Source organism: Hyperolius riggenbachi, chromosome 1, assembly GCF_040937935.1.
Source record: "Hyperolius riggenbachi isolate aHypRig1 chromosome 1, aHypRig1.pri, whole genome shotgun sequence".
NCBI lineage: Eukaryota > Metazoa > Chordata > Amphibia > Anura > Hyperoliidae > Hyperolius > Hyperolius riggenbachi.
The window spans coordinates 235734594-235761975 of record NC_090646.1 but is presented as its reverse complement, the minus strand read 5'-3'; the positions used below and the strand labels follow the sequence as shown (position 1 = coordinate 235761975).

Here is a 27382-nt window from a genome sequence, read left to right as displayed (position 1 = left end):
TGTACCAATGATTTACAGGGTACTGAAGAAGATCCAGGTAGAGGGTGCACTGGTGTTGGCAATCATCCCGTTCTGGCCACGCAGGCCGTGGTTCCCCCTTCTGCAGAAATTGGCAACAGCTCCTCCCATAGTACTACCGATAACACCAGACCTGCTGTCCCAGAACAAGGTTTTACATCCACATCCAGAACTGCTCAGTTTAGCGGCGTGGAGACTGAAAGGGGAAGATTGAGGAAGTTAGGTTGTTCAGAACAGGTTATCCAAACCTTACTCAAGGCAAGGAAGGTAACGACTAACGTCACATACCACAGAACCTGGAATAGATTCCTGAATTTCCTGGCAGAGGGGAACTTACAGCTAGAGTCGATTACCGTAACATCTATTCTCGCCTTCTTGCAGAAGGGGGTGGAGTTGGGCCTCAGCCTTAGTACTATAAAAACTCAGATCTCTGCCATCTCTGCACTCACGCATAGGAAATGGGCAACTGAGCCACTAGTAGTACAGTTTGTCCAGGCGGTTACCAAGATCAAACCACCAAAGAGAAACTGGTACCCCCAGTGGGACCTTCCACTAGTGTTGAAAGCTTTACAGAAACATCCCTTTGAACCCAGAAGGGAATGTACGCTAATTAACCTCACTTTAAAAGCAGTCTTCTTGACAGCAATCACATCTGCAAGAAGAATTTCAGAATTACAGGCCCTCAGCTGTGAGGTGCCCTACATTCAATTCTTTCCGGACAGAGTGTCGCTAAGGCCGGTAGATCAGTTTATACCAAAAGTCGCAAGTTCATATCATTTTAACCAGGAGTGGAACTTACCTGCCTTTCATGATGACACAGCAGAGGAGCCGGATAGCCTTAACATACCTCAGATACTAGAGAGGTACATAGAACTAACAAGGGGCTTCCGCAAAACAACAAGGTTATTTGTAATTCCTGTGGGTTATAGGAAAGGAGAGGCGGCTACATCCAGAACCATAGCGGCCTGGCTGGTGAGAACTATAAGAGCGGCTCACAGAATTATGGGCAGAGTGCCACCGGAGGAGATATCGGCACATTCTACAAGATCAATTGCAACATCATGGGCGGCATTGGTAAAAGTATCCCCGGAGACGATATGTAGTGCTGCTAACTGGTCGTCATTGAACACCTTTGTTACACATTATAAGGTGGACCCTGGAGCCTTGTCCACAGTACAGTTTGGAAGAGAGATCTTGTCGGCAGCAAAGATGCCTACCTCATAACGAACTTCTTATTTGTTCGGTTGAAGTCTGTTTTCTGTGTGTTTTCTGAAGTAGGATATCTCTTGTTTAGGCTGTATGGCAAATAAACGTTTGTTTGTTTCATGCATTAACCTATTTGTCCCTCCCATCATTTCTCTTAATATAGTTAGGTCCCCGTAGTATGCTGACATTGACATGAAAAGAATACGGAAAATTGTATACTCACCTACCGGTAATTTTCCCTTCTTTCCAAGGTCCATGTCAGCATACGGAGGGCCCACCCTTAACTGGGGTCTATAGCAGGACTAGTAAAATAAAGCATCTGTTAGGAGGAGGGGCTCAAAATTTATACTAACGAGTCCTGGAGGGGTCACAGGGCGGGACTAACCCCGTAGTATGCTGACATGGACATTGGAAAGAAAGGAAAATTACCGGTAGGTGAGTATACAATTTTCCGAATTTCATGCTCCATACTCACTGTCTATCATGTTACAATTCATGTAAATCAAATGGTGTGTGCGTGTGTATATATATATATATATATATATATATATATATATATATATATATATATATATATATATATATTAGTCAGGTAGATAAAAAACACCTTTACACTCAGGTTTTTTTTTTTTTAGCAAGGCAATGGTTGTCTTGGAGGTGTGTTTGGGGTCGTTATCATGTTTGAATACTGCCCTGCGGCCCAGCTTCTGAAGGGAGGGGACTATGCTCTGTTCAGTATGTCACAGTACATGTTGGCACTCCCTCAGTGCACTGTAGCCCCCCCACCCTTACAGTGGCAGCAGCACTCATGCACGCCAAACCACCATGCTTGTCTGCAGGAAAGACATATATATTTTTGTTTTTGTAGTCCTCTCCTGGTTGCTCCACACACACTTGACACTATCTGAACCAAATATGTTTATCTTGGTCTTACCAGATCAAAGGACATTGTTCCAGTAATCAATGACCTTAATTTGGTGTTTACCGCAAACTTGAGGGCTTTCTTGTGCATTGTTCATGTTTAAAAGAGGCCTCCTTCTGGGACGAGTCATGCAGACCAATTTAATGCAGTGTGTGGCATATGGCATAAGCACTGACAGGCTGCCCCCTCCAACCCTTCAGTCTTTGCAGCAATGCTGCCAGCACTTTTGCCTTTTTTAAGATCCTCATAGAGTTCTCTGCCACAAGGTGCCATGTTAAACTTCCAGTGACCAGTATGACAGAGGGTGAGAGTGATCACACCAATTTAACACACCTGCTCCCAGTTCACATCTGAGACCTTGTAACCCTAATGATTAACATGACCCCGGGGAGGTAAAATATGTAATTGGACAGAATTTTGACCTTCTTTATTTAGGAATGTCCTGGATGTCCTCACTTTTGTTGTCAGCAGCTTAGACATTATTGGCTGTGTTGAGTTATTTTGATGGGGCAGCAAATTTACACTGTTATACAAGCTGTACACAATTACTTGTCATTGTTTGAAAGTGTCTCATATCTTCAATATTGTCTCATGAAAAAATATAAAATATTTAGAAAAATGTGAGAAGTCTTTAGTGAGTTACTGTATTAGTAGAAACTTGTGATCATCTTGAAAAGTGAATTCTAAGGCCATATGAGCATTCAGCATTAGCAAGGATTGCTAGTAGAGACTTTGTATGTACAGTAAAACAGGAATCACAGCAGACAGCACAGGTTGCATGCTGCAGTTATTGTAGAACGTTTCCAGCAGTTTGTTCATAAACTCGTTTTTATTTGTCACGCAGGTTGTCATTTCCTGGAGAAGGCCATGGAGGTTGCAAAGCTTCATGCAGCTTCCCTTTTTGACTATGCTGTAACAGGAGATGTGAGAATGTTACTGGCCATACAGCGCCACCTAACTGCAGCTCAGGATGAGAACGGGGATAAGTAAGAACTGAATTCTCCATTGCTTGTTTTTGCAATAGATATTCTCTTATTTTATTTATATTTAATATTCTGTAATAAGCATTTTTTTTCATTTTGCTTCTGTTCTAGTGTTCTTCATCTTTCTGTTATTCATCTTCATGCTGCTTTGGTCAAGATCTTCCTAGAAATAACATCTGGGGTCATTTCTGAGGATATCATCAATGTGCGAAATGATCTCCACCAGGTATGAAATTGTTCCCCACAGCCCAGAAACATGAACATATTTGCATCTGCACAATTGTTGTGTGCTTTTTACAAAGAGGACTGTCAGAGGAAAAGGTACTAATTAAAAATGTCCCTGCCAGTATATGCTGCCCATTCCACAGCTAGTCTGCAGGTACAGGTGATGTCCATGCTTTACACATATTGTCAGCAGCACAATTAGAAAGCTTTCCATTGTATCCAAGTAGCTGACCAAGAGACCTGCAGAGTGATGTGATTATGTAATTATTGTTTTACATATACAGATATAGAGAATCTGCACTTAGGCCTAGTGCACACCGGAGCGTTTCCGCTGCGGTTTGCGATCTGCTTGCGGGTGCGGATCCGCTAGGGTAATGTATTTCAATGGGCTGGTGCACACCAGAGCGGGAGGCGTTTTGCAGAAACGCATACTCCCGGGCTGCTGCAGATTTTGGATTGCGGATGCGTTTCTGCCTCAATGTTAAGTATAGGAAAAACGCAAACCGCTCTGAAAAACGGCACTTCAGAGCGGTTTGCCAGGCGTTTTTTGTTACAGTAGCTGTTCAGTAACAGCTTTACTGTAACAATACATGAAATCTACTATACCAAAACTGCTACACAAAACCGCAAAACGCTAGCTGAAACGCTGCAGAAAAATAAGAAAAAGCATTTCAAAATCTGCTGGCATTTTGTGGATCTGCTAGCGGTTTTTGGTGTGCACTAGGCCTTAGAGTAGGTTCACACTTGTTCTAAAAACGGAGCAAAACTGGAGCCATGGATACCAATGTTAAAAATAGCGTCTGTCTACGCTTCACTAAAAAAATAAAAGATAAAACACGGACCCATGGCCGCTCCGGGGGATCCGTTTTGAAAACCTGAATGGACGGTTCGGATTTGTGGCATTTTCACAGACCCTGGATACACCGAGGGATAGTGGAAATTAAAAGAAAAACGGATCCCCCTCTACACAGGCAGCTTTGGACACAGAAACAGATCCGTTTTCTGTGTCCCAGCCTGTGGTTGGGGAGGGGGCCACCATGCTGGAGGGGGTAGCAGCCAGGACGGAGGAGGGCAGTGGGCGGCAGGGAGGGGACCGCCCCCCACCCGTGGGTCTACCGTCCCTGCTCCCTCTTCAGCTATTATTTGTGCAAAAGTTGGTAATGTAATGTATGCAGCGAGCGGGAAAGCTTACCTTCCTTCCTTCCTCCGCTTGCTGCGTGACTTCCTGCAATGCCGCCCTCCGAAGTATAGAGGGCGGCATTGCAGGAAGTCAAGCGGCGAGCGGTGGAACGAAAGGAAATAAGGTAAGCTTCCATGCTCTCTGCCTACATTACATTAGCAACTTTTGCGCAAATAGCTTGAGGGGGAGCAGGGACGGGGGACCTTGGACATTCCCTTTAACAAACTGCAGAGCCCACATATATAAGTACCAGATACACAGATTTTAAAAGGGCTGTTAATTATAATGCAAATGGACACTATTTTTTCAATTTGTCTGTTTTAATGTGGTAAATTGCATTTATTAACCTCCCTAGGGTTCTGGACGAGCTAGGCTCGTCCAGAGGCGCCGGATGTCGCCGCTCAGGCCCCGCTGGGCCGATTTGAATAATTATTTTTTTTAAACACGCAGCAAGCACTTTGCTTGCTGCGTGTTGTGCCTGATCGCCGCTACCCGCCTCTATACAGCCGCCCCCCCCCCCCCCCCCCCCCCAGACCCCATGCGCTGCCTGGCCAATCAGTGCCAGGCAGCGCTGAGGGGTGGATCGGGACTCCCTGTGACGTCGTGACGTCACGACGGTCGTCACCATGGCGACGGGGGAAGCCCTCCTGGAAATCCCGTTCAGAACGGGATTTCTGGACGGGTGATTGCGCCGGCGGCGATCGGAGGGGTGGGAGGGACGCCGCAGGGAGGGGGGAATCATGTAGCTAGTGCTAGGCTAGCTACATGATGCATTTAAAAATTGTTTTGCAAAAACGTTCCCGTGGCCGCAGGGCCGTGGGAATCAGAACGCCAGGCAGGTTAAAAATGCAGGATGTTTTTATATGTAGACTGTCTGACAAAATTTTTTAGTAGTGATACAATTTACATGAGCTGTTGCAATGTTAACAAAGAATGGTCGTAAGGAGAAAGCCAATAAAAGTGTGTAGTCTACAATAGAGAGATGCTTATGGAATCTCACAGGGCTTACCAACCCTGTCCTCAAGTACCATATGTTCTGGCGTATAAGACGACCCCCCAACTTTTCCAGTTAAAATATAGAGTTTGGGATATATTCGCCGTATAAGACTACCCTTTTCTACACACACCAAATAAAAAATGGACACAAGTGGATTGCAGCTCACCCTGTCTCCCTGGCCCCCCTCTGCATCCCACCACCTCCTTCACTGACATAAACACACAAAACATGCCTCCTCCATCCACCTGGCCCACCCCTGCATACCAACCTCTTTGTACCTCACATAAAAAAATTGTATTACTGGTATAAAGATTTACAGTATGATAGGACATTGATAGGACATTGTAACAGAACATATTAAATAAAAGATTGGTGCTGTATAAAAGATAGTAGCAACTGGCTTTACCGTGTCATCCGGTGGAGGGAACAGAGATCAGAGATCGTGCTGTGCTGGCAATATTTTCCATGTATTTTCCTGTAGCTTTTTGCAAGCAGCCGCTCGCATGAGTAGCAGAGCAGCTTCCTGGTTGCGGGTCACCTGACCGGTGACGTGTGCGCTCCACAATACATTGTGTTCCGCTGGCAATCTCTTCCAGCGTCATGTGAGTGCACATGTCAGCAGTGGAGCGCACACGTCAACAGTCAGGTGACCCCCCGAATCAGGAAGCTGCTCTATTACCCTGTTCACCGCTGCTATGCCATTCGGATTGCTGGAAACTTCACTTAAACCGGAGTGCCTGATGCCTGTAATGTTTCCCTGATTACTGCAGCACACGGCACAGAAATTTAAGGTCAGCCTTGCACATGTACTGACACCCGGCGCCTGACACCCGGCAAATAAGACGACCCCCCGACTTCTCAGAAGATTTTCAGGGGTTAAAAAGTCGTCTTATATGCCGGAATATACGGTAACACCAACAGTGCATGTTTTGTGAAAATCCACAAAGCGCTCTGCTAAGACTCTTATTACCTCACTGAGAACGTTTGTGGTTTTCTGCATAACATGCACTGTTGGTGGTACTTCAGGACAGGGATTGGGAAGCCCTGTTCTATGGGACCTCCTAAAAAGAGCAGCAATAGCTTTGTTTTTGGCCCTAGTCTAGTTTGAGGGGCCCAGCAGGAAACCTCATAGGGAAATTCCACTAACAAGATTGGGTGGGCAGTACCCTTTCAAACTGCTCTGTTTTAGATAGGTTGAAGTACACTATGCCCACACTATTTGTCCAATAACAACGCTCCTTGCTGTAGATGGTGCTGTCCTGATGGATCACCTAAACTAGACCGAACACGCCAAATCCAGCGCAGGAGATTTGGGTGCAGGCGGCGCCACCATAGGCTGTAATAGGAATTATGGCTATAGCGGCACACAGGGAGTAACTTCAGCGCCGTCAGAAGACAGAGCTGAAGTTACTTTTAAAACACAATAGTTCGGCCTCTAGCAATTGCTGGAAGCTGAATTATTTCATTCCCCACTATCCATGGTGGCCAGGAGGAGGAATAGTATTTAACGCGTTCGTGAACTTGTGCAGCAGCAGAATCGGCCATATACAGGCTGTATGATGCTCCCAAGCCTCCCGCAACCGATTCATCTCCTGTGCCCAAGTCACCCGCACCGATTCCTCTCGTACGCAACTAGACTGGCACCTTGTTTTTTCTCTATAGATGTAAGGGTTGTTGACCAATCGGAATACATGCCAGATCACGATCACTTAGTAGATAGCAGTTTATAGGAGTGAGAAGGGAATTATTATATAGACCAATAGAGACTTGAACCCCTATTAATAATAATTTTATGTATTTTGTAGACTCCATTGCATCTAGCTGTCATCACTCGGCAAGCTGACGTTGTTCAAGATATTTTGAAAGCAGGTGGAGATCCACTTATGCTGGACCGTAATGGAAACAGTGTTCTACACCTCGCCTGTATAGCGGGGGACAGCACCACACTGAGCATACTTCTCAAACATCAAAAAATAACTGAGATCATCAATCTTCCCAACAATGATGGTAAGTTATCTAATGCTAATACAGCAAAGTCCCCATTATCCGGAACACAGGCAACTGAAAGTCTCAACTAACCAACCGGCATGCCTGAGGGGATAATGGAGACGGGGTTTTGCAGGGATTAAAATACTTACGGAGCCTCCAGCACTGTCTTCTAACCTTCCTGTAGCTCCTTGTGGCTTTCTGGCATCTGTGCACGGCTTCAGGCGGGTGACGTGACCAGATGCAGGTCAGGTGACACACCGGGAGCCATGCATGGAGGACGCCGGAAAGCCACCGGGAGCTGCAGAAAGCTTAGAATAAGTCTCTGTAGGTACGGAAAGTATTTATTGCTGGGCGGGATTGTGCTTTAAGATCATGTATTCGCCATCAGGCAATCCCCGCCGCTCCCGGATAACAGGGACTTTGCTGTACTGATGTGCTTACTACAAACAATATAACAAACTATCACTGTTTATTAAATGTTCTCTTTAACAAAATATGAAATGCAACAGACAATGAGACTTCCATTAATCTGTACAAACTACAGAGCACAATATATATTAATATCTTTACTATGTCAATTAATGTAGAAACTCGTTTGACTTTTTCTGTGGTTTCTTCCCACAGCCTACTGGTAAGAGGATAATCTGACCAAACATTCCCTATTACAGTAGAGTTCTGGTTATCCAGTACTCAACTAACCAGCAGTCTCAACCAATCAACACAAATCCAGGGGCGTATCTGGGTAATATAGCGCCTATGGCAAACACTGAAATTGCCCCCCCCCCCCCCCCGATCAGTCAGAGCTCCCTCCCCCCCCCCCCCCCCCCCCCCTAAAAACAGCACATTTTCTCGTTGTCCTCTTTTCTAACACTAGGCCAAGTGTGCCCTATATACCTCAGTTAAGTACCATGTTTCCCAGATAATTGCATTAGTCTGATCTGAGGTCTAAATGAAAGGGAGGCATGGAGGCAGGCATGGTGATGCAGCACAGGAGCAAACATTGCACCCATGGTGCTGTGGCACCCATGGCACAAGCCATGCCTGCACCCCTCTAGATACGCCTCTGCACAAATCACTGGTAGTACTCATAGTGGTGAAGGCCAACTTAGTCCTAAAGACTGAATTCCATGGATCTCCCAAGGTTAATATACTTTCAGTTACTGTAGTTTATCATTTAACACAGAATTTGTGGCATGTATATAGAGTAGGGTATTAGCGAAGCCTATTTTTAACAATGTGTCTCAAGCAACCAGAAAGCACACTTAACCAGCATCAGCAGTCCCAGTCAGTACCAGATAACTGAGACTACTGTATAAACTTTTTTTGGGACCTTCAACTGAATGTGTAAAAGAAAGAGAGGCTAGACAGGGGATGGGGCAATATTGATACATAGCCTGATGTCTTGGCTCATCCTCAACAATGCCATACCAAGGAGGAGACAGAAAGGCCATGGAGCCATGAGTAAAAGGTGGTGGATCCATTGTTTTTGGGTAGTAAGGCATCTCAAATGCAGCTGTGCTGCACTTTTTAATTTGTCAGGATGGGCACCTGAGTAGACTTTTAAAACCTTGTTGAAACTATAGCAGCTTTTTGTTTGCCATTAGGTTTAAATGCCGTCCATCTAGCTGTGATTGCCAACAGCATGACCTGTCTCAGATTGTTGATATCGGTGAGGGCTGACGTGAATGCCCATGAGCAGAAGTCTGGCAGAACTCCTCTGCATCTTGCTGTGGAGCAAGACAACATCTCTTTGGCAGGATGTCTTCTACTCGAGGTGAGCCCTATTATGGTAAAGCCCACATCTAATGACAAGCTCTCCTAAACATGAAAACACTTTAGGTTGCCCACCTTGTCAGCCACTGTGTGCCCTTTTCTTCTGGTCATTCTGCTTCTTAACACTAGGTTATACCATAAAGTGTCATTTCTGTCATCTATAAATTGTCATCCTACAATGCAAAATTTAATTACTGGTATTTGTGAAGTAATGTTGCCCCTCTTTTCCTCACATCCTACGCAGTTGACTGCCCACTTCTAATTTAATTTGAGCTGTGCAATCTACACACATTAATTTCTCCCATTGTACTACGCCCATATAGCACTGTTATGTCCGTTATGTTAGCTATTTAGAATTGGTGGTTTAAAAGCATGGAGTTCCCAGTGCACCACCATCTAATTTGGTAGTTACTGACTTGGATAACTTCTCTAATCAACATTTAATAATAATAATAATCCGAACATTTGTATAGCGCTTTTCTCCTGTCGGACTCAAAGCGCTCAAGAGCTGCAGCCACTGGGACGCGCACAAGAGGCCACCCTGCAGTGTTAGGCAGTCTTGCCTTGAGCTCCTTACTGAATAGGTACTTGACCTAGACAGATTTCGAACCCTGGTCTCCCATGTCAACGGCAGAGCCCTTAACCAGTACACTATCCAGCCACCTACCTTCAGATCCAATGTAGCTATTATTCTCCTTTCTAGAAGAAATGTATTGTTATAATTGATGTTCTGTTGCTAATGTATGGTTTTATGTTTACCTTCTTTACTGGGTTTTTTCACAGGGTGATGCTTGTGTAGATAGTACAACATATGATGGGACCACTTCTCTTCATATAGCAGCTGGAAGAGGTTCTACAAAACTAACGGCTCTCTTAAAGGCAGCAGGTATGTTTTGTCTATACAACATAGGTGAATGAGACCACACCATCTCGTTTTTAAATTAACAACCCTAAACCCAGTGTAAGCCGGGGAGCTCATTCAGACTTTGTATACAAACATTGAGAACAGCTCATCCTCTGTAATAAAACCCCTGTGTCCCTGCGTTGCGCTGTCCCTGTGTAGCTAGGTCCGTGCTTTTTGCTACTGCGCATGTGTGCAGCACGGACCCAGCCTCACAGAGACAGGACGGGGCCAGGAAGCTGAGCGGGCGGCCGGGTGTGCGCGTGCGCAGTAACATGCGGTGGGCGGCTGCGAGAAGCACAGACCTAGAGCCCGTTTTTAAACTACTTGGGTCTGCTAGTCAAGGGATAAAAAATACTTTTTATTGAGAGAGCATTAAAAATTAAGACAAAAATCTGTGGCCTTGACCAAGCACGATATATCCCAATTAAAAACACACTATTGAGCCCAAGAACTGACCTGCAATAATCACACAACAATGCCCAATCAACTCATGCAGACTTGTAGCAGATTGTATGTCTGTGGATCCAAGAGATTGCTCATCAGTGTCGGTCCTGACACTAAACAGATCAAGATTTGCAGGGAAGCATTCACCGTTTCAAAAGAAAGGAAGCAGAGCCTGATGCATATGCAGAGAGGTTGGATCTCACCGCATGTGACTTGCATCTGGTTGTATGAAAATTACCTGCTAGTCTCCCTCACTGATGGGGCGAGTGGCAAACAAGGTCTAAGGTGCGGTGTGGACGTTCCAACCCATCTGTCACAGGGAACAGCCGTTACCTCACCTCAGATGCAGGGGAGAAAAGCTGCAAATGCATGCACAGTGTGGTCGTCGTGTGGAGTAGCGCACACTCTAAATGCTGGAACGTTCCAGACGTGTGCAGGTAGACAAGCCTACGTGTTTAACCGAGTCAAACCTAGACTTCTGCCCTGAGAAAGCCCAGAAAGAACTCTGCTGCATATCTACCATCGGTTCAAACTTTCATTCAAGTGCAGTTTTCCAGTGCAGAATTGATGGCTGTGAGGCAATAAAACCTGTTTTATTTCAGACCGCTTGGTAACCTGGTCTGATCCAGCGACAGTGTAGGTATACACAATGGATTGGCAGTCAGCAGAGATCCTGAAAAAATGTTTGTGTTTGTCCACCACCAGTGTACTCTAAATTTGAAAAAGAAAAATGTACGTAAGGCATCATTGGAGGAAAACCAAGGCATCTGAAAAAATCTCCTCAATCTGATTGAATTAGTCAACAGGTTTTCAGCCATTAGTGGGCACAGCCAATTGTTTCTAAATGATTATGCCGCTGATTAGACATGATCGTTCAGCAGATTGTTGTTTTTTTTTCTTTGTAGGTGCTGATGCTTCTATTGAAAACTTTGAGCCACTGTATAATCCTGACAATGCAGGGGATGTGGACGAAGGCATTGTTCCTGGCACAAAGCCAGTAGACATGGCAGTCAGTGACGAGGTTGGTGGTTCTGGCATTTCCATTACCTGCTTTTAAGTGAACCTGAACGAGCATTGCCGCACTGTGCAGGCATCTGTAGGGTTTAGGCATTGGTAGAGAGAAGGCTCTGTGTGAAAGTAGAAAAAAATACATATATCCAGGCACATCGCCTCTAGTTAGGATATTAAATAAGTTATTAAGGAAAGGGAGGTGCTGAAGGGGGTGCGGCCAGAAAACAGCAAAAATCTATTAACCCTTCGCACTCTCGCATGCAAATGTTCAAACAAATGCATTCACAGATTTACTCATCCAGGCACCACTGTTATCCCTACAGCTAAGTTAAAAGCCGGGGTCTTATTTCACAGAAGAATGCATTCTTATGCTTAGTCACCTACACTGCGCAGAAGTACCCAGGTAAACATAGGTGTCCTAACTCTGGCCCTGTAACATGCATAGTGCAGACATGCAAACATTCATTGCATCAAACCTATCAATGGATTAGGAGCACATATCCTGACGTCCTCTCCTGGGACAGATAGCGCATCTTACCAATCGCACAAGGGAGCTAACGTAATGTATCCATGCGCACCATGCACATACACCAGCATAAGCTGTGTGCATGCTGACAAAAAAAAACCACATACAGAGGAAGGAGGGAGTGCACTGAATTAAAACCCTAGCCACAGGGATCAGTAACAAGAAAAAAATACATATATCCAGGCATATTGCCTCTAGTTAGGACATTAAATAAGTTATTAAGGAAAAGGAGGTGCTGAAGAGGGTGTGGCCAGAAAACAGCAAAAATCTATTAACCCTTCGCACTCTCGCATGCAAATGTTCAAACAAATGCATTCACAGATACACTCATCCAGGCACCACTGTTATCCCTACAGCCAAGTTAAAAGCCGGGGTCTTAGTTCACAGAAGAATGCATTCTTATGCTTAGTCACCTATACTGCGCAGAAGTACCCAGGTAAACATAGGTGTCCTAACTCTGGCCCTGTAACATGCATAGTGCAGACATGCAAACATTCATTGCATCAAACCTATCTAGGGATTAGGAGCAACTTAGCTGTAGGGATAACAGTGGTGCCTGGATGAGTGAATCTGTGAATGCATTTGTTTGAACATTTGCATGCGAGAGTACGACGGGTTAATAGATTTTTGCTGTGTGAAAGTAGGTCTAGGTTAGGTCATAGTAAAATATCTGTAAATATTACTATTTTACTGAATTAAGTCGTAAAATATTGATAATTTTACAGATATTCTATTGGCCATTTCCTGTGCCCTTTTCAGCAGGCACCTATATTATGTGCACCTCTTCACTGCTTCCCTAGTAGTTGCCAGTCAACCCCAGTATGCAGAGTAGCAGGCACAGTATTTTACCTATATCAGATCTGGTCTGCTCTCCTCTTCACTGCAGCTATGCACTGTGGTCCTGCATATGTCTGTAAGGCTTTTATGACAATGCAGGAACACTCAGGAGCAACATGGAGGTATGAAGCACCACAGTGCATGGCTGCAGTGAAGATAAGAGAGGACCCAACTGGATGTTCAAGTAGTTTGAATACTGTGCTCCACTATTCAACACTTAAATGTAGTTGATTACTACAAGGGGTAAATTTAAATTTTCACTAGAGTCCTACAGGGGTTGGACAAAATAATGGAAACACCTTGAAAATCAACAAAATATAATTTAATTTAGTGTAGGCCCACCTTTTGCGGCAATTACAGCCTCAATTTTCCGAGGTATTGAGTCATACAAATTGTGAATTGTTGCCAAAGGAATTTTAGCCCATTCTTCAGTTAAAACACCCTCTAGTTCTTTTAGAGACGATGGCGGCAGAAATCAACTTCTTACTTGAATCTCTAATAACGACCATAAATGCTCAATAATGTTGAGGTCTGGGGATTGTGGTGGCCAGATGAGATGCTCAACTTCATTAGAATGTCCCTCGTGCCATTCTTTAACCATTCTAGCTGTATGGATTGGGGCATTATCATCTTGAAAGGTGGCATTCCCCTCCGGAAACAGTTCTTGAACCATAGGATGAACTTGGTCACCCAAAATTCCAAAATAGCCTTGGCTGTTCATTCTTCCATGAAGGGAAAGCATTGGCCCGGTGGATTTCCAAGAAATAGCACCCCAGATCATCACAGAACCCCACCATGTTTTACGGTTGGGAGAAGGCAGCCTGGATGAAATGCTTCTTTCGGCTGCCTCCAAACGTACACTCGGCCGGAGGTCGGAAATAAAGTAAACAATGATTTGTCAGAGAAAATCACATTTTGCCACTGCTCGAGGGACCAATTCTGGTGGTTTCTACACCACTCTAAACGCTTTGAAACATTTGTCTTTGAGAGCAGAGATTTTATAATTGCAGTTCTTCCGTGGAATCCAGAGTTGTGCAGCTCCCGACGAACAGTTTTTGTGGAAATTGGGTTCTGTAGGTGTTCATTCAGCTCTGCAGTGATTTAAGGAGCCGTGGTCTTGCGAGCTTTTCTAACAATTCGATTTAGAGTCCAACTGTCTCTCTCAGACAACTTCGACTTTCTGCCACAACTGTGCTTTGCTGAGGACCTTGTCCTTCTCTTTCAAAGGCAGTCATCATTTTTGAGACAGTACCTCTTGAAATGCCAAGCATTCGGGCAGTTTCTGTTACATTAGCGCCTGCCATACGAGCACCAACACTTTGGCCTCTTTGAAAGTCTGAGAGATCTGCCATTTTTATAAATTATAACTTTGGTTTAAATATTTGTAAAAACAATTATTTTGATTAAACATATCAAATAACAAAAATAATAAACAAAGAAATTGAACATATGTCAAGTTTTGGTTGCTTAAAACATGTTCAAAGATTATGATGCCAAAATGTTAGGTGTTTCCATTATTTTGTCCAACCCCTGTATGGTTTGTAGTTATGCCCTTGATGTTGCTGTGCACACTTACAGTCAGTGACTTATTGACTGCTTGACTTGGGAGTTCAGATCATGCCTATGATTTGCATGTTTAAGAAGAAGTAATGGAAATGTTCTACACAGCATTATGTGTGGGCCTGTATCTTGGAGGTGCCAGATTTAATTTTTTTTTCATGTCACAGGTGCTGGAGATACTGAATGGAAAGCCATACACGGCAGCAGTTTCATCTGATGACTCCTTTTTACAAGGTGCGCAGTCAGCCTGGGAAAGTTTACCTCTAGTACAAGTCTTCTTTCTTTACCACCAAAATGGCCAAATGTGCTGTGTGATTCCATATGAATGTTATGTTTAGTAATAAAGACATTTAGGACATGATGTTAAAGGGATACTTAAGTGATTAAAAATAAAAAGCCAGTTATACCTACCTAGGGCTTCTATCGGCCCCCTGCAGTCTCCCTGTGTCTGCGCCGGTACACAACGATCCTCCGGTCCCCCCGCTGTGGCTCAGTTTTGCTTTTGCCTGCAATTGCACGGCTCTGGCTGCGCGCATCCTCGTCCACGCTCCCGTTGCAGGGAGCATCCTGCGCAGTAGAGAGTGACTGCAGTGAGCCAGTAGAGGCCCCAGGTAATTAAAACTGGCCTTTTCTTTAAAGGGGAACTTCAGCCTAAACAAACATACTGTCATCAAGTTACATTAGTTATGTTAATTAGAATAGATAGGTAATATAAGCTCTTACCCACCCGGTTTTAAAAGAACAGGCAAATGTTTGTGATTCATGGGGGCTGCCATCTTTGTCATGGGGGCAGCCATCTTTTTGGTTGAAAGGAGGTGACAAGGAGCAGGAGACAGAGTTCCAACTGTCCTGTGTCCTGATTACCCCTCCCAGCTGCATGTGCTGGGCTTCAAATGTCAAATTCAAAATGTAAAAAAAAATAAAAAAATTTGCACCAAAACAGCAGAACGAGAACAACAAAATCAGAAATCCCATCATGCTTTGCACAGCATCAGGGGAAAACAGCCCGGGCAGTTTTCTTCTGTGCAGCTAAAAATGAGGCTTGTATAAGAGAAACAAAGTTCTGGTGCTGTGAAACTGTTAAAGAAACACAAAGCCTTTTCAGTGCTGCTGAGTCGATTTTTAGTCCGGAGGTTCACTTTAAGGCCAAGCTGCAGGGCCAAACAACTCAGCACACAAGTGACCCTCCCCCCCTTTTCTCCCCACCAACAGAACTTTCTGTTGGTGGGGTCTGATCTCCCCTCCCCCCAGGTGTTTGTTTGTTTGTTTGTTTTGGGTAAATATTTATTTTATAAAATTTTCAATAAAATGTACTTTTTTAAAATTTATTCTATATCCCTCCCTCCCCCTGCCAGCCAATCAGCGTGATCAGCTGTCATAGGCTTCAGCCTATGACAGCCGATCACTGTTTAGCCTGCCAGGGGGACAGCCGTGTCACACAGCTGTCCCCAGTACAGCACTGCTGCAGATCGCAGCACTGTACAAAGTAATCGCCACTCGGAGACTGAAGGCGGGACGGAGCTCCGCCCCCCCAAGCAGGAGATGCGCGCGCAGCGTGCGCACAATCTCCTGCTAGCCCCATAGACGGCCGTTCACGCCAATGGGCGTGGAGCGATCCTGGGTCTGCCGCACTGCTCACGCCAATTGGCGTGGAGCAGTCGGCAACAGGTTAATCTACTAGACTTTGTAATATTTGGAGTCCTTGCAAAATATACTAGATTTATTATATTATCACCATAATAGATTGCACCAGTGAATTTGTATTATTCTATAATTTTGTTTTCCTTTTTTTTTTTTTTTTTAATATTGTAGGAGACATGAAGAATCTAAGTGAAGAGGCAAAACAGAAGCTGTACTCATTATTACAGAGTGAAGATATGAGCAAAAATTGGTCCACTTTAGCACAAAACCTGGGCCTGGGCATACTGAACAATGCTTTCAGGTTAAGTTCTCAGCCTTCCAAAACCCTACTGGACAACTTTGAGGTAAGCAGCGTCACACGCAGCAATGCAGGCCATTTTCAGGTGGCTTTGCAGATGAATATATGTTTCTTGGGCTTCTAGGTAGATCACTTCTGGTCTTACTATATAATAAAACCTGTCGCTGTGTCTCTGTGTCAGGTGCCTACTATGGCTGTGGGCAGGGCTGTGCCCATGGACTGGTGTGGGTGCGGGGTGTGGACAAGCGAGCTGAGAGGAAGTTCTCTGGCACCTGTTATTTAAAGGGAACCCAAGGTGAGAGGGATATGGAGGTTGACATATTTATTTCCTTTTCAATAATGCTGATTACCTGGCTGTCAATCAGCCTCTAATACTTTGAGCCATAAACCCTGAACAAGCATGCAGATCAGATGTCTGACAAGATTAGCTGTATACTTGTTTCAGGTGTGGGATTTAGACCCTACTGACCAGAAAGATCAGCAGGACTGCCAGGCAACTGGTATTGTTTAAAAAGAAATAAATATGGCAGCTTCCATAGGTCTCACACCTGGGGATCCTTTTATTCTAGTTTGTATGTAAACCCCTTCCCCATGTCTGGAGGACGGGGCCAGTGAGCCGGGCGGGATTGCGCATGCACACTGACGTGGTGGCGTGAAGAGACCTAGAGCCTGTTTTTACACAGGCTTATGTCAACTAGTTAGGAAATAATTTATTAGATGTTAGTATGTCCTGCATAGCACAAATGTAAGGGCTCCTTTACACTGAAGATGGTGATTGCAATTGCACTATGATCTCAATTATTTCGTTTCAACTTTCGCATAGCACTGTGTTTGCTATGCAGTTTTCTTGCCCTTCCATTGACTTTGATGCAGCGAAAGTTCTGCATTCGGTGGAAAATAGAATCCCATCAGTAGAGCCGGCACCATGATTCATTGTAATTCATTCATCACAATGCTCTTCCATTGTGGATGGAGGGGAAAACCTAGTGGCTGCTGAGTATTTTCTAGGGAAAGGGGGGGGGGGGGTGTCTCTACATGGCCGCCGCTACGCCTGCATGGTCAGCGCACAAGTGCGCACACGCACTCCCCTGCCCCTACACCCATCCTTCTGTGCTGTCCCAAGTCCGCCCGCGTGCCTCAACGAGAAACACTCTCAGACCGGGAGAGACCGTTCTCCATGCTAGCAGTACCTGGGTCAGATATGTAGGAAGGGGGTGGGGAAGGTACATAGAAACTTAGCAGCATCTACAGACAAGGGGTGGAGAGTCCTCTCCCGTTAGTGTGGAGACTCAGTCAGCCAAAATCTTTCTGTGCTGGGATGATGAATTGCTGGTCTAGACTGGCTGGCTACTTATGCTGTCACTTGTGACTGCTGCTCTCGCTGGCTGCACTTCACTGCTGGCTGCCTCATCCCCAAGTCCATGTCTCTCATGGTAGAGAGAGGGGGTTGTCAATGATGCTTCATTCACTCACACAGGTTTCACCAAACCGCGGTTTGTAGTGCCTTTAGAAGTCTACTCACCACACTCTTGCTCGCGTCTGCTCTGAGCCTAGAGCTGCTCCAGCCCTCTGACTGGCCAGCCAATTGTTGCGTTACTAGCATCCTCCGCTCCAGCAGTGCATCTCGTTAGAACTAAGCCCGCCCTCACCCATCTCCCCCCTGCAACGGCTGCACTCCCCGTCGCATGCGCACAGCTACGCTCCCTGACGCACACGCCTGCCACCCTGCTTTTCCTTTTGCCACACATGCGCAGCACATTGGGCAGCACGGTGGCGTAGTGGATAGCTCTCTCGCCTTGCAGCGCTGGGTCCCTGGTTCGAATCCCAGCCAGGGCACTATCTGCAAAGAGTTTGTATGTTCTCTCTGTGTCTGCGTGGGTTTCCTCCGGGCACTCCGGTTTCCTCCCACATTCCAAAAACGTACGGATAAGTTGAGTGGCTCCCCCTAACAATTGGCCCTAGACTACAGTACTTACACTACATAATATAGACATATGGCAATGGTAGGGATTAGATTGTGAGCTCCTGTTAGGGACAGTTAGCGACAAAGACAATATATATATATATACACTGTACAGCGCTGCGTAATATGTCGGTGCTATATAAATACTAAATAATAATAATAATGCGCGCTGGGCAAATTGCATGGACACAAGGACTCAAGGGTTTTTATTATATAGGATTTTACAAATTCCAAACTTTTTAGAAACTTGGGTTATACCTTACAACGGCAATATCGTAAATGTTGGTATTAAGAAAGCAACACGTTTCCAAAACGGTAAAACAGATATGCTTACCACTGTGTTGCATTATCTCTTCTTTTAAAGCTACAGCAATTGCTCCTCTAATTTCGCAAATGTTTATGTGCTGGTCATAAGTGTTGCTGAACTAAGAGGTATATTGAGGCTGCCATGTTTATTTCCTTTTAAACAATATACCGTACATTGCTAGGCCATCCTGCTCATTTTCTGTCTTTAATACTTTTAGCCCTAGACCCCGAACAAGCATGCAAGTTAGGGGTTTCTGACATTTGTCAAATCTTACAAGATTAGCTGCATGCTTGTTTCTGGTGTTATTCAGACACTACTGCAGCCAAATATTTCAGTGGGCTGCCAGGCAACTAGTATTGTTTAAAGGAAATAAATAGTGCAGCCTTCATATACCTTTCTTTAGATTCCGTTCAAGTGCATCTAACCGCTAATATTACAGATTTTCCTTTAACACAGGTATCTGTGGAGACTTGTAATGTTATGGCACACTTGTATTACTATTTTTACAATGCTCCCAGCAACTGCCTTCTGTGGTTTTCACTCTCTTCAGCACAACCCAGTTTGCTCTGGATTTTACATGTCATTTGTAATAATGAAAGCAGAAACACTAGAATTAGGAGAAGCTGAGGTCTGTTAGTTATGGGTGTTTTCTCACACTTGTCTTGCAGGTATCTGGAGGGACTATTGCAGAACTTCTTGCCGCTTTGAAAACTATGTCATTCACAGAAGGTATTGAAGTCATCGAAAAATCACAGCCAAGCTTGTCCAGCACATCTCAAACCACGAGTTCTTCAGATCCCTCCATGGCATCTCAGAAAGGTGATCATGTCTCTCTTTTTAAAGAGACTCCGTAACAAAAATTGCATCCTGTTTTTTATCATCCTACAAGTTCCAAAAGCTATTCTAATGTGTTCTGGCTTACTGCAGCACGTCCTACTATCACCATCTCTGTAATAAATCAACTTATCTCTCTCTTGTCAGACTTGTCAGCCTGTGTCTGGAAGGCTGCCAAGTTCTTCAGTGTTGTTGTTCTGTGATGCATCTCCCCCCTCCAGGCCCCTCTCTGCACACTGCCTGTGTGTTATTTAGATTAGAGCAGCTTCTCTCTGCTCTCTTATCTTTTACAAGCTGGATAAATCATCCTCTGAGCTGGCTGGGCTTTCACATACTGAGGAATTACATACAGGCAGAGCTGTCTGCACTCTGCAGGAAGAAACAGCCTGACACTTCAGTGGAAGATAGCTGCAGGGGGAAAGAGACACACAAATGATCTCTTGAGATTCAAAAGGAAGGGTGTATACAGCCTGATTGTGTATGGATGTATTTTCTATGTGTGGACATACTGTACATCAACCTACTTCCTGTTTTGGTGGCCATTTTGTTTGTTTATAAACAAACTTTTTAAAACTGTTTTTAACCACTTTTAATGCGGCGAGGAGCGGCAAAATTGTGACAGAGGGTAATAGGAGATGTCCCCTAACGCACTGGTATGTTTACTTTTGTGCGATTTCAACAATACAGATTCTCTTTAAGTAATGCTCGCTATTACACAGTGTGTATTTTTAAAATAGGTTCTCAATTAGGAAAATAGACGATATCACAAATAAGAGTTCCTCCTGCAGTTCTAACTAGGAAGCTACGCAAGTACAATTCAAAAAAGCTTAGATTTGAGAATAATTCGGTGATGTGATCCTTTCCCAGGTCTGAGGATTTTGCTGTTAGTAATGTTAGACACTCGCTGCAAGAGGAAAGCAACATTCTTCTGTTTTCAACGCAATGCCAGATTGATCACCCCAAAACACTTTTTGATTATTTCTGGCAAAACTCAAAACATTAGAATAACATGCAAGTCAGTAATTCTGAACCAGACGAGGAACCCTTAGCAGGTGTTTAGGATTAATTAGCTGATTCTAGTCTGACACTTTAAGCCTAGAATATTCAACCTTTTCACTATATTCTAACTTTCTGAGATTTTGAGGGTTCTCATAAGCTGCAAGCCTATTTCATATATCAATTTTACATTGAATTACTGATATAAGTCAACTTTTGCACTATATTCTAATTTTCCAAGTGAAGTATAATCAAATTTGCCTTAACAATTAATTTCCATGGATTGTGCAAGCTGGAAAGAGGGTGGTTGGGTGTGTGGCAACAACCGATGGAACATAGTCTATTTTCTCCCTTCTAAAATGTGCTCCCTCAGTCATTGGGTCACTGAGTACAGCCCGAATCAGGCAAAGACGGCACTGGAACTTTGGGCACACCAGGCCGTAATGTGAATTACAGCTATAACGGCGTTCAGTCAGTAATTTGGGCACCATCAATGGACAAACCCAAATTATGATTAAAAACAGTGTCATTAGGCTGCCACCAATAGTTTGCAGCCAAAATTACATCTTTCCCCCAAGTCAATGGCAGCCTGGAGGGGGAAAGTAATTAACGTTGCCGGGACTTTTGCAGGCTTTACCCTGCGCCTTAATGACATGTACAGGCCAGGATGCACACCACGTATTTGTGACGTAGTGTGCATGAATAGAGCGTTCTCATCTGCAGGTGCACGATCAAGGACGTGCTTTGCTAGGCAGCGCCTGCACACCAACCCTCTCGTCACACAGGGCGACTTTTTCCTAAAGTCAGCAGCTGCATTCTGCTGAATGGAGCTGCTGACACTGGGGAAAGTGTCGTCCTGTGTAATATAAGTAACTATGGAAAGATGGGTATCATTTTAAAGCTCTCTTTCTCCTCTTTCTGGCGACACCTAAATCGTCGCTCTACACCTTTTAGCTTTCTCTATTTCCGCGATTGAAATCGCGGCCGCGGCAATTTCAATCACGAAAATAGCAAACTAAAAGGCGTAGGGCGGCGGTTTATATATCATTGGAAAGAGGAGAAAGAGAGCTTTAAAATGATATGCATCTGCGTCTTTCCATAGTTTCTGCACTGCTCGGAGTCCCTTTAAGAACAAAATGAGCTAACAGATTCTTAGGCTAAATACATGTACAAAACAAAAAAGGGGGGGGGGGGGGGGTTCCTCGGTAAAGCCACTAGTAGATTAATAATGCTAATATTCTACTAAGGCTTCTACCCTCTCCTTACAGTAATGCTCCCCATATTTATGCCTAACATTACCCATCTGTTCTTTACGTAACCTTAAGCTCCTGCAATGTCTGGCGCTCAAATTGCCTGCCTCATCTATTGTCTCATTTATTTAAGTATTTATATAGCGCCAACATATTCTGCAGCACTGTACAGAGTATATTGGCTTGTCACCAAGTCCCTACCATACTTATGTCTATGTATGTATCGTGTAGTGCATGTATCAGTCTAGGGCCAATGTAGGGGAAGCCAATTAATGGATCTTTATGTTTTTGGAGATGTGGGTGAAACTGGAGTGCCCGGAGGAAACCCACGCAGACACGGGGAGAACATACAAACTCCAACACTGCAAGGCGAGAGTGCTAACCACTATGCTGCTCATTCCACCTAGTACTAAAATGTCCAGTTATTGTTATTTCCTCAACTTCATGCAATATTATAAACTCTGTAACATACTTTTTACACAGATCAACAAAGACTACTGTCAGACGAATACAAGCAGCAGTACAACGACAGCCTGTGTGACAGTGGAGTGGAGACCTCATTTAGGAAGCTGGACATTTCATATTGTGAACTGCAGAAAACTGGGAATGGACACCTAGACCTTCAGTCAGAACTTTCTGTCCCTCTGATCTGCAACAATTGACATTAACATGAAAATGTGGCTATGAGCAGATTTATCGTGTGGTAAAACACTGGTTGCACTAGGACATTCAGGCTGGCTAAAGTTACAAAGACAGCAAAAGCCTGGTGTTAATGTCACACTCCAGGGGAAAAAAGAAACACTTCAAATATCCCTCCCCCAGGATTCCAGTGGTTCTGTATTGCTGCACTGCTGGTCGGTGGTGTTTCTGTCAGGCTGGAGACTGTTGTACTCACAGGACAGTTCAGTGCTTCTAGGCTCAGAATACCAGTTGTGTGCCTATAGAGCAGAGTGTGATATCATCAGCAACTAACCCCTTCATAGGCATTCTTGTTCACATGTGTCATGAAAGGATTACTTTTACAGCATTTTGTAGGTAAACTTGTTATCCTTAAACCAGGTTTTATGCAAGTGGGAATTCATAGATTGCATCATTCTTCAACCTGCAAATGTGGACTTTTGTTTTAAACATGTACTAAGTACAAATGCATAGCTATAGCTTAGACCATGCTACCGCCAAAGGCAGTGGGCCTATGGTTTGGTATGACCCCATAATCCTGGATCCAGACTACTATAGCATATGACAGTTAGCTGAAGATGAATGTATACTATTCCAGGCTCTTTAGTTTTGGGTACAGATTTGTGAAGCACAGTTTATGGCTATATTATAATGGCACAAGGTTCAGTCATGGGATTGCTGTAAGCTGTAGCTTAGACTGAGCAGCGTTTGGATGCAGCCGTAGGGCCCGTCCTATATAGTTACATCCCTCACCTAATGCAAACTGCAACAAAAGAAATGGAGGTCATGCTTGGCCTCTGCTTTGCACTTACTAATTTAAAGGCCTGTTAGTAGGCAGGGCCCAAGTAATTTGAGGTTTATTTATCCGTATTGGATGTTGCACATATTAAGTTAAAGGTAGAGAGTATTCTCCATATTTGTTTCCAGTTGCAATTAGAAAACATTGACCTGTACAGCGTATTTACTTTTGATGTGGCATATATTGTCCATTATTTGTTTTCTTGTCTTATTTTAAAATACAATAATTATTATATTTTAAGGAATGTATTTTTTATTGTGCTTTGTTTTTTAAATAAAATTTCAAGGGCAAAAAATGGTTGTTCTGTTTTGTATGTACAGCACTATACAGGAGTAATCCAGTAGCAACATGAATGTGTTTAGTCTAGACTACATGAAGAACACACATTAACTGAGGGCTGAAGACCTTCATGCTCAGCTGCCAGCACAGTACACAGCACATGGCAAAACTCACTGATCCCAAAACGAACTTTTTTTTTTTTATTCTGTCACAGTTTTTTTATGGCTCTTGACACTACCCCAAATCTAAGTTGATCCCAACTGCCATAAAATGTGCATAAACGTAGGAAAGTGAGCCTTTTTGTTGATCATCTCTTGTCCAGGATGCCATTTAAGGTTTCCAACACACAAGTCTATCACCTTTGATCTGGCATATGGCTTGTGTTTCTTAGGTTTCCCCAGTCATGAAGTAATAAGTAAGTCATAGTAAACAGCACCAGCAATACATGAGACATCACTGGACATTTTCAGGAGAACTAATTCTAAGCTAGAATCTCTTCTTAGTCTATCATACCTGGCAGGTACCACCACAATTCTAGCAGCTAAGATTTTGTCTCTTGCTACATTGACTGTTCAGTTTGTAGAATGGCCGAGGACAGAAATACATAAGGAATCTGCTGGGCTGTCAAAGGGCAACATTTTGTGTCTGACTAGTGCCTTTTTTTTTTTTTAGTGCATGACTGTTACACTTATTTTCCTCAGATTTACTTTAGCTACCATCAATGCAGAGATTATTACTGTAAGGGTGCATACATATGATGCAATTTTGATTGAGTGATGATGGGCCAATTAACCTTCTACATGTAGTACGAATGCTTACCTACACCTTAAACTGTTCATTGTATTATCTTTTGAACCACATACTACACAGAAGTGGTAAAACTGGCCAGTCAAAATTGGATGCATGTTCATAAAAGCCCAGGTAAATACCTCTTGTGCAGGAAATAGACCTGGTAAAATGTCAAATTGCCCAGTAGATTGTATGTATATGGAGGGTTGGCTATTGTATCATGACAAATCGGTAAGGAGCATGGTTTAAAATGGAGTTAACTATGGAAGGCTCCATATCTCTTCCCACAAGCTCACTTTATCACCTCTTGCCATCCAGTTCTAAGAAATGCAGGGAAGAGTTATTCCATCATAGCAGTCAGGAAACTGATGAAGGAACAGCTCAGTGTGAACAGCTTGGGATAGGAATTCAGATATTCACAGGTCTTTATGCTTTGTTTTAAATAAAAATCTATTAAAGCAAACCTTTCTTTCTAGAAGATATATTTAAGCATAATGAGCCTGATGCACTGAAAGGTTATTGTGCAGTAATCCTCTGCCGTTAGTAACAGTAAAATTGCTATGCACTCCCTGCACACAGCAATGTAACAGCAATACAGTGCATCAGGCCCATAGAAACAAACAGTGCTGAAACTAGAATAGCAGTCTACATAATTAAGGACAGCCCCTTTTGATTTCCATGCTTACCAGATACTGAAGAGGCTAAATGACATAGCTGAAAAAATAGAAATCATTAAAAAAAAGTAACTCAATTGTATGCAAAATATTCTTAGCAGAGAAGTAAATGTGCAAATAAATAACCCAAACAAGTACCTGTCTATTAAATCAAATTACAACAGAAATGACATCATACAAGCAGATTAGCTAACTTTAGGCTAGGTTCGCACTTAAAGGGAATGTCCAAGCAAAATAAAAAAAAATGAGTTTCACTTACCTGGGGCTTCTACCAGCCCCATGCAGCCATCCTGTGCCCTCGTAGTCACTCACTGCTGCTCCAGTCCCCCGCTGGCAGCTTGCCGACCTCGGAGGTCGGCGGGCCGCATTGCGTACATTTTTACGCATTCCCGCTAGTGCAGGAACATCAACGCATACATTTTTACGCATTACTGGTTCAATGCGTAAAAAATTACGCATTGAACCAGTAACGCGTAAAAATGTATGTGTTGATGTTCCTGCACTAGCGGGAATGCGTAAAAATGTACGCAATGCGGCCCGCCGACCTCTGAGGTCGGCAAGCTGCCAGCGGGGGACTGGAGCAGCAGTGAGTGACTACGAGGGCACAGGATGGCTGCATGGGGCTGGTAGAAGCCCCAGGTAAGTGAAACTCATTTTTTTATTTTGCTTGAACCTTCCCTTTAAGGAAATTTAAAAACAAACACATTATGTACCTGCAAATGAATATTACATACTTACCTCGCCATCAGTTCCTCTCTCAGAAACTCACTATTTTCTTCTGATTCCTTCCAGTTATGACTAGACCTTGTCAGATTTATCTCTGGAAGCTGAAAACCTTAGCAACTGATATAGTGAAAAAGGGCGCTGTCAGTTATAACTAGGGCGGTGGAGTAAGAGTCAAAATGTTGGAGGTTTTATAAACTGAGGATGATTTTGTACAGACACCACAGCCCTGGTTATAACTGAAAGGACAACTGATGTGCAAAATAATGTCCATGTTTCCCTATGGCTCAAACGATATTACTGGTTAACTGAGTGCTGAGCCGGAGGCTTTTACTGAGTAATCGCCAATTTTAAAACAGAGGACAGAGAATTCCTTTAATCACAGTGGACAAACAGGACACAGGAGAGGAACAGACCATGACAGACATCTGGCCGGATTTTATGTTAAGCAAAGGATGCCCAGATGCACCCTTTCTGTCCGTTGTATTTCTTGCAGTCAGATGGGTCATAGATTGCAATGCTGCACACAACATGACCAATACAACAGACACAATGGAAATGGTGAACAAGGGCTTAGGACGTGGACAGTCACAGATCTGCTGTCACCAAACATGACATGAGCCTGTTCTAGTGTGAGCTTAGCCTCAAGCAGCAGAAAGTGTAATTTATGTCCATTTATCTGTGCGTCCACTTGCAATTATCCAGACTCATCAATATAGGTCTCTGAGAGTAGTTATGTGTAATGTTGACTTCAGCTCATCAACAGTGGTTGGATTCCAGGCATGAAAGTAAACTGCAGTCTTTTTCTCAGTTAGAAGAAAGCCGTTATCACTGAACCTCCCAGCAATGTTTCCAACATCCAGCCATACAAAAGCAGCTGGGCTTGGGCCTTCCAAAGTAATCACATAAGTTTCCTGATCCATCTGTGAGACTGATACCTGGAGAAACACAACACATATGCTAAGTAAACATTTCTGCTATCTGAAATGGAGGTTTAGAAAACTCAATTTTTTACACTACAGCATTTATTCAATTCACTTTTCTCCTCTAAGTTTTCTCCTTGGTACTTTTTCATCTATTTTTTGGGTACTTTTTCAGTTGCCCAGTGCTGAAAATGTATTTTAACCGCTTGAGGACCGCAGTGTTAAACCCCCATAAAGACCAGGCAATTTTTCATTAAATTGGCCACTGCAGCTTTAAGGCCAAGCTGCAGGGCCACACAACAGCACACAAGTGATCCCTGCCCCCTTTTTCTCCCCACCAACAGAACTCTCTGTTGGTGTTGGTGGGGTCTGATTGCCCCCCAGATGTTTGTCTGTTTGTTTATTTATGGGGTTTTGTTTTTTTTAATAAAAAAGTGTTTTTTCTTTATTTCATTGTATAACCCCCCCCCCCCGCCAGTCAGCCAATCCCCGTGATCAGCTGTCATAGGCTTCAGCCTATGACAGCCGATCACCTCTGTGTCTCAGGAGGGGACAGCCGTGTGACACGGCTGTCCCCAGTACACGTTGCTGCAGATCGCAGCGCTGTACGTGTAATTAGACGGCTCACAAGCAGGAGATGCGCGCGTACCTTG

The 27382-nt window shown here is 43.8% G+C and overlaps 2 protein-coding genes across 6 annotated transcripts in view; one reads left to right on the top strand and one right to left on the bottom strand.

Annotated features, from left to right (window-relative positions):
• The window catches only part of NFKB1 (nuclear factor kappa B subunit 1), a 188573-nt gene extending 164971 nt beyond the window's left edge, over positions 1-23602 (top strand). For all 5 annotated transcript variants that reach the window (XM_068231566.1, XM_068231574.1, XM_068231591.1 and 2 more), the window contains 10 exons: positions 2991-3132; positions 3241-3355; positions 7337-7538; positions 9125-9294; positions 10077-10179; positions 11547-11662; positions 14743-14809; positions 16388-16560; positions 19453-19603; positions 22348-23602. In XM_068231566.1, the coding sequence (XP_068087667.1) occupies positions 2991-3132; positions 3241-3355; positions 7337-7538; positions 9125-9294; positions 10077-10179; positions 11547-11662; positions 14743-14809; positions 16388-16560; positions 19453-19603; positions 22348-22526 (1418 nt within the window). In that variant the 3' untranslated portion in view covers positions 22527-23602. The remainder of the gene's footprint in view (positions 1-2990; positions 3133-3240; positions 3356-7336; positions 7539-9124; positions 9295-10076; positions 10180-11546; positions 11663-14742; positions 14810-16387; positions 16561-19452; positions 19604-22347) is intronic.
• Positions 23603-26167: 2565 nt separating this feature from the next.
• The window catches only part of MANBA (mannosidase beta), a 94246-nt gene continuing 93031 nt past the window's right edge, over positions 26168-27382 (bottom strand). Inside the window, exon 17 of the mRNA XM_068231552.1 lies at positions 26168-26744. Coding sequence (XP_068087653.1) covers positions 26517-26744 — 228 coding nt within the window. The 3' untranslated portion in view covers positions 26168-26516. The remainder of the gene's footprint in view (positions 26745-27382) is intronic.